Here is an 8061-nt window from a genome sequence, read left to right as displayed (position 1 = left end):
CTACTCCCTCCCACAGACTCTCTCCTCAAAGTCTGTGTCTGCAGATGCATGGGGGGGGGATGCGGGGGAGGGAACCCCCTGACACACAGTGTGATGGCCCCGCCCCCTGACATCATTGCCGCGCCCACCCGACCCTTTTTGGCCACGCCCCCAGCTCCCGCTCCCTACAGACCGCAGATAGCGGTCAAGTGCCGCTCCACGCGCCGCCTTTCTGCAGTGCGGGCGCGTGGTCTGAGGCAGCGGGGCCTTAGCCTTAACCCTGCATCCACTGTGAGAACATCTGCAGTGACTGCTTAAATAAAGCCCTTTTGTTTTTTATACCTCTGTCTGAGCTCTCAGTCTATCGGGCAGGGGGGAAAGAAGTCTGTTCCAGTGGGCGACTGTCTCTGAAAAAGGAACAGCAAGATCATCAAAAGCCTGTCCTGTTCTCCCACTACATCCGCAGACACTCAGCTCTCCTGGACCCTCACAGGTATGCCAACACCACAACAGTAGTAGCCACAGCAGTATCTTCCAGAGGAGGGGGGGGGGGAGGTGTTCATGTGTTACAATTATATTTTGCAAAGTGATTTTCGCAAAGCTTATTGGTTTGATGCAATGTTATCCCAATCCACTAAATTAAAACTCTTTCAAACAGGAACAGAATTCACAAAGCTACTTTATTACAGTCTCTGCCATGTAGCACCTCGAGTGATATATTCAGAAGAAATCAAAGTAATGAAGACGATTACAAGCAAAAGCTGCCAGGACATAAGCATTAAGACATTCATAGGCAGCCCATCTCAGCAGCTAAGGGGTCCCCCGCAGAAGGTGATCCCCAAAATGTTTAGGATTGAATGTACTGAGCATCCAGATCCAAACAGACTTGTACCTAAAAGAGAGAAAAAAGAACAGTAGGGTTTAGAAATTGGGGGTATCAGCATAAACAGATGTGGAAGCAAGAAAATCAATCAAGTGCATTACATACGATGGGATTAGAACCCTGTATTCAGCCAACATTTAGAAACGTTCATGTTTAGTAAGTGGTACTAAGACATAAGAGACACCTTCCAGTGTTGGAAGGCACCTTGTGCCGTTAGGTGTCTTCTGGTATCGATAGGTATTTATGGCATAGTATCACTTAGTAAATGTGGCCCAACATGTTGTTATAAAATACAATTTTCCAGCTCCCTACAGGTTACTTTTCAGTTGAACAAAGATGGTGCTCAATGGATTCGAAGGGATATTAAAAGACCAAGATGACGACCTAAAGTACTGTATGATGAGGGAATGAATTCAGAAAATTTGTTGGAGCAACGTGGAGAAGAGAGGCTTGCAGCTGCAGTACTTGAAAGTTCCTTGGGGAGGCCTTCATCCAGCATTGGATCGACAAAGGCTGAAGATGATGATATACAGTACAGTATATATATTGTATCACTGTGTGTATATATAATATATATATGTATATATATATATATATACATACACACACATAGAAACACCCACAACGGGCCATATTTACTAAGTAGTGCTATTCCATGAGAGTAGACATCTTCCACCACTGGAAGAAGTCTTATGGCATTACACAGCTTAGTAAAATTGGGTCAGAATGTCTTCTGCATCAGGAAGCATTAACTGGGGAAGATCCGGTGGAAAACATGCGCTCACCCAGTCAGACAATAAAAAAGGAGACCGGCTTGCATCAGTTGTGAGGTTCCCTTTGCTTATTGGGTCACCAGCCAGCAGCCATTTTTGATTCCCGACATACTGGAGCTTCACCAGTGAATGCCTCATATGTTATTGGAAGCAATAGTTGGAGTCCAACTCCAACTGGATAAAGTCATTCTCGTTTTGCAAGGAATTGGGGGAGATTTTCTGCTGTAAGATTCAACCTGAATGATGGCTTCAGCAGCACATTCCTTGATAGTCATCTAATATTCATTATAATTTAATGTTCTCTGTCTATTAATGTCTGCTGATGCATGTGTCTTACAGTGAGGGATCAAAAGAAATAGACCGGTCATAAAGTATGCTACAGGCTAAAATAAAGCTGGAAAATTCACTTGTGTTAACGTTTCAATATACACTGTATACCCAGGCCTTTTTATATCCAAAATCTAAAGAGCCCACCCCCCAAAAAAAGTAGATGCTTTACAAACCCAAACATATACAAGCTTTCCTTGACATACATCAGAGTCTCTGCATTCTTAACCCTTTCGCTGCCAGAGAGGCCTGCAAAGCATTGCAGTGCCATGCATTGCTGACTCCTCTAACATCAAAGGGGTTAAATTCTGTGTTGCTTTACTGTGTTAACAAACTTAATCTACCCTTGCGCAGTTTATCTTTGCAGCAGATAGAACGAGCGATGAGAAACACAGACAGTTTTGTTCATGAAAGCTTCTTTATTACAAATACCATGCAAATCCATCACTTTTTTTTTTTTTTTTAGAAACTCAGAAATCGAACCAGTGGATGCAGCGAAAGCGGAGTGAAAACGCGAAAAAGATCAGAGGGGAAATAAAAATCACTCCAGCCCGGCACGTTCATTCAGATTATCAGGATGGAAGGCTTAACATCCGATATTCCCACACAGGGAGATGCCCAGAAATCTGAGTATCCCGAGATCGGTGCAGCCATGCAAATTCATGAACAGACTGGCACCTAAGGAAGACCAAGAGGAGTTTTAGGATAACGCTTGCTGATAATCAGATTATTGTATGTTAAGGTAATGGCCCATATTTCCTAAGCGGTGCTATTCCATAAAACGCCTTCCGGCATCAGAAGCTATTCAGTAGACTGAGCTTTACTATAGGCTACCATCCACAAAACTGGGACAGAACCAACACAAAAGAGCAGTACCGGATTTATCAAGGAAAAACTACTGACTGCTTTCAGTAGGATTGCTTATCTTTGATAACGGTTGGGGGGGGGGGGTTGCACTCATTTTGCCCCAGTTTTGCAGCTGGGGGACTTTAGTAAGTAGATCTGTGTGATTTGTAAGCGGACAGTAAACAAGCATAAGAGGAGGAGAGAGGAAGAGACATTACATGTCATGATACTGCCTCTGCTAAAGCTTTCCAGACCTGCTGCGTAAAACAGCCACTATTAACTCTTTCACCCCCAGGAAGCAAGCAAATAAGGCTGGGTAGCCGTGTTGATCCTTTCTTTCATGTACTGTAGTAACTAAAGGAGGGAGAGGGAGCAGGTTGTATGATACCTTTTATTGGACCAACAAGTAATTGATATGTTACAAGCTTTCGTAACCTACTGTATCAACTACTTGTTGGTCCACTAAAAGGTATAATACCAGCTACTCTCTCTCCCTCCTCTGCCTTGCAATGCATTGCAGGCGTCTCTGTCAGCAAAGGTGTTAAAATGCTTCCCTACTTTACTTACAATGCAGAAATTGCATATTGACAGCGAAAGTATTAAATGACTAGAGATGGGGGAATAATATATCCCAAACTCTACTACAACTTGTTTATTCTTGGGAGTTTTAGACTATTTCCAAGCTGCTCCTATAGAGTATCTAGCTGCTATAAGAATATCATTCACTGTCTTTTTCATGTGATGAGATTTTCCAGGTACAGGTTTACCCAGAACTAAAGTCCATGGATCAAAAGGTAGTTTCGTACCCGTAATTTTATCATTTTTTCCAAAATGTTTGTATGTTAGGGCATGACCACCATATGCATCCCATAGTTCCAACCTGATTGCATTATCTCCCTCACTTATCTGATGAGTTGTATATATGTTTGGGTTTTGCTGGTGGAAGATACAATCTTAAGAATATTTTAGAGCTATTTTCTTTTATTGTGGAACACATACAGGATCCTTTAGCTCTTAATGACATGGTATTAACACTACACAGCAGGAGAGTGTGTGGATGGGTTTGCATTAAGTGAACAAGCCAAGTGAAGGGATTAATAAACTGACTGGTAAAATATTTTTAGGTTTGCTAAGGACAGGTGACACTCACCTTGCACCTCCTGGGCATAGAAAGTGGGGACCCCGTTGCACAGAGCGTCGATGTGCGTGCCAAACTGTGCCACATTCTTCACCCGTGTCTGGGACACTGTGTATGTCAGGGAGTGTGGAGGGGGTGCATTGGGATTCTAAACAGAGAAAGAGTTAGAAAGGGTTAGAAAGGTTACACTTACTGTAAAAGTTTCATTCTAAACAATTACTTATTATTAACCAGTACTGGGATTAGCCAATCAGAATGCTGCATTCAGTCAAGCACATAGATCTCATTAATTGCATTATGCTCAGAACTTGTAGGCACTGAGCACTCTGATTGGCTGAGGCTGATGTCAGGTTATAATGAGGTAATATATTCTGTGTGTACAATAGGAGCAGTTAAGGTGGAGTTACTTGATGCACAGATTATAATGAGATGTATTATATTCTGTGTGTACAATAGGAGGAGTTAGGGAGAAGTTACATGATGCACACATTATAATGAGATGTTTCATATTCTGCTTGTACAATGGGAGAAGTGTCAGTAGGAGAAGTTAAGAACAAATCAAGCAATGTGCACACTACAATGAGATGTATCAAATTTATTTTCTCTACATTATGTTTTTTCCATGTACTAGACAAAACCACTTCTCTTAGTTCTATAACAGTGTCAACCCCCAGAGCATCGTACATTGGAACAAATAACCTTAAAAAATAAGTATGCCTCATCATTATTTAGATTGTACTTTTTAAACAATATAATACTTGTATGCAATAACCTTAAAAAAAAATAAAGTTACTGTTCCTAATTTGAAGAAACTCTAAACATGTCATACATCGGAGCTAACTTCTGTGTTAAACTCATATTTTAAAAATCTATACAATATTTATACATTTATACTCTAAAATCTGATAGGGATAGTCCATTTGCAATATTATCCATATTATTTAAATAGAAAATTGAAATGTAAGTTTGCATATAATAAAAATAACTGTACTCTGGTTTGTGTAGGCACCCATTAACCCTAGCTATCATCACACCTGTACCTGTGCTCCTATGCAAATAAAAATATACATGCTGTACATGTATCAGTATTAGGGGCCAAATTTACTAAGCGGTGCTACTCCATAAGAAACCTTATAACACCAGAATACTCCTCATGGTCCTTAATGCTTTGTTCTTATGAGGGTTTCATTTTGCGCATGGAGTAAAGTTTCAGTTTGTCTTCAGATGACTCTGTACTAATACGGACGGTAGTTCACTTTAGTATAAGCAGCCTCCAGTACAGTTGTATCACTATTAGCAAAATATCCTCAAAGCACCATAGTGCACCGTCCATTACCTGCTTCTCCTGGGTTGCTTTGCTCAGCTGTTCCAAGCTGGGGACCACATTTCTGTTCATCTTGCTAACCACACAAGCTCTCTTAGACATGAGCCTGGCAGCAAAGAGACCCTGTTAGACAATAAGAGAGACAGCTCAGATGTCTAGTAAAATTCTTGTAACAAAGTAGAGGAAGCATACATAAAAATAAGGATCCTACATTTCTCTAAACTGCTGCAATTCTATCCTTGTTTTTACTCATATTTATGATCCCCCTTGTGTCTATCCCAAGCTTTGAATGTCTTTACTGTAACAAATAAAAATACCCCTTTTGAGCACATTCACTTCTCAGACAGGTCTGCAACCCTGCTTTTCACCATTATCTCTTAGCATACAATGCTTCCACTGCAGCCAGGGATTCTGGGTAATGACATGCAAATGAGCACAAAATTAGCACAATTAGGTTGCTGGGTTGCAAAACCTTTACCTCACTGCATTTATAGGCTGTAGGAGCTGTCACAGGAGTTGTACGATACTTACTCTGTTGTAGTCCCAGATGGAATTCCATGAGTGGAAGCCATTGATCTGGTTCACGTTGGCAATATTATTATGATTATCTATGTTGACTGTTTGCTGGACGTTCCCACCGGAGTTCCCCTGATTATTGACGTTGACCGTCTATGGAAGACAAATTCAGTTAGAATTTAGCATGTCTACACAAGTTATCTGCATGAGTCCATCCTGAGCCTTGGTAACTCATCAATGACAGAGCTGAGCCACTCACGATATATATCTTTTTGGGGCGAGTGCTCAACATTTCCATAAGAAATGTGACAGAAGAGAAATTAAAGGATATTAACTTAATCCCACATGGTGGGGAAGGGAAAACCAATGAAACGCTCAATCAATGAAGCATTTCTGTACATACAGTATAAGTGCTCAAAGAAAATCCACTTACGTCACTGGCAAATGACACGGAAAGGAGAGCAGCGATAAGAATCTGAAAAGAATATAAAAACACGGGGAAAAAATGAGGAAGATGCCAATGGAAAGACAACCCCCTGAGTGTGTAATACATATTTAGCAAGAGAAGACACCATACATCTTCATGCAAAATATAAGAACGGCAATAATAATCCTGTTTGCATGTTTAGTTTACAAAGTTTAATGGAGTAATTTGCCATTTTAATACACTGTGCATGCTTGTGATACAAGAGGAAGTTTTGCCATGTAAATAATGCTTTAGTAACATCCACATGGGTGATGGTTATCAGTTTGATTGTAAAGTTATTTATTTAAGCAAGGAAGGACTTTACAGGCAGTCCTCGGTTATCCGACACAATGCGTTACTCAAAATGGTGTTGTAAAGCGAAACGTTGTAAAGCGAAACACGTTTTCCCATAGGAACCCAGTTTAAATTAAAGGTTCCGTTCCTGAAGGCATTTTTAACACTAAAATACACCAAATATGTTATGCAGGCAATAAGATATGCAGCACACACATAAATTATATAGTGTATATACTGTATTATGTATAATATAACATAATAAATAATATATTATATAGTATAATATAATATTATATAGTATAATATTATATATATACGCTCTTACGACGCTTTGCAACGTTGTTTATGTGAATGTGTATATATATACACACATACACAACATTGCAAAGCGTCGTAAGAGCGTTGGATAAGCCATTTTTGCATTGTAAAAATGAATATAGGTATGCATTGCATAGCGTTGGATAAGCCATTCGTTGTAAAGCGAAGCGTTGTAAAACGAGGACTGCCTGTACTATTTTTTTATTGTACAAATTCAATCATTGAAACACATTTTGTCAAACTGTAGGATCTCATATTAACTTTGCAATGGACGTTGTCTATCTCCATAACCCATTGCCTCCTCCTAAAGCAGCGGGGTTAGGGTTATTCATTTTAAAACAAAATGCAAAAAATATAAACATTTTCTAAACAGTTGTGGGGTGTCATTTTTATTTCATATTATTATTATTTATGAAATAAAAATTAGAAAAACATAAAGATAACACGTGTGTGTATGTATATATATATATATATATATATATATATATATATATATATATGCATGTCCTGCGTGTCTGTATGTCTGTATATACTGTAATTGTGCATAATTAAATATATTTATGCATATGTGTAGGTGTGTTAATAAATGCTGTGCCTAGAAAATGTCACCACAGTTTTACATATGTAAAAAATGATATACATATACACGCATGTTTGTTATTTTTTTTAATATTATACTTACTAAGGTCTTCATTTTGCCTGGAGAGGAGGGACAAGAGTGCAGGAGAATCTCAGTCTTCTGTCGCTCATATATATATCCGTCTTTACACTGCTGTTAAATATGCAGAACAGAGGACGTTAACAGTTGGAAATGGCCCATATCAAAATGACTCATCAGACTGATAACGCTATCTTCCTCTCCCTAATAAAGCAAATTTATTTATTGGGATCAAACATAGCCAAATCCTATACAAATATAGATATGGTACGCAGCTTTTTTTTTTAAAGAATGTGAAATCCAAGGGTTCACAGTGAAATGTGAAACTGAAGGGTTCACAGGAAAGATGAAATGTGTTTCCTGTGTGCGCGTAACCCTCTTACTCTGCGGTTGTCTCCATCTTAATGTATCTTCCTCACCAAAATTCCCTCATGTGCCTTTAATTTGTTTCTTTTGTTAAGTGCTTTCCAACCTTTTGTACATTGTGCATCCCCTGCTAGAAACTATCTTATTGCCTAATCATCAGACTAACAAAA

At 39.3% G+C, this 8061-nt stretch overlaps 1 protein-coding gene across 2 annotated transcripts; it reads right to left on the bottom strand.

The window, feature by feature from the left end:
* Positions 1-640: 640 nt before the first annotated feature.
* On the bottom strand, positions 641-7657 carry LOC142495607 (gastrokine-1-like). 2 transcript variants are annotated; one of them, XM_075601300.1, is made up of 6 exons: positions 7550-7657; positions 6220-6261; positions 5802-5939; positions 5283-5393; positions 3959-4094; positions 641-871 (listed from the first exon to the last, which is right to left on the bottom strand). In XM_075601300.1, the coding sequence occupies exons 1-6, from the start codon at positions 7559-7561 to the stop codon at positions 783-785; spliced, it is 528 nt and encodes a 175-aa protein (XP_075457415.1). In that variant the 5' UTR covers positions 7562-7657; the 3' UTR covers positions 641-782. The 2 variants fall into 2 exon arrangements, with proteins under 2 accessions (XP_075457415.1, XP_075457414.1); XM_075601299.1 differs by lacking the exon at positions 641-871 and adding an exon at positions 2362-2640.
* Positions 7658-8061: the final 404 nt, after the last annotated feature.

The sequence above is a fragment of the Ascaphus truei genome, chromosome 5 (assembly GCF_040206685.1).
Source record: "Ascaphus truei isolate aAscTru1 chromosome 5, aAscTru1.hap1, whole genome shotgun sequence".
NCBI lineage: Eukaryota > Metazoa > Chordata > Amphibia > Anura > Ascaphidae > Ascaphus > Ascaphus truei.
This window is presented reverse-complemented; position numbering and strand designations above follow the sequence as displayed.

Excerpts from the sequence above, each read along its gene's own strand:
- LOC142495607 (XM_075601299.1), bottom strand. Across the intron at positions 5,940-6,219 it reads CCGTGTCATTTGCCAGTGAC|ACGGTCAACGTCAATAATCA; the intron begins GTAAGTGGATTT and ends TGTCTTCCATAG. Across the intron at positions 5,394-5,801 it reads CCATCTGGGACTACAACAGA|GGTCTCTTTGCTGCCAGGCT; the intron begins GTAAGTATCGTA and ends ATTGTCTAACAG.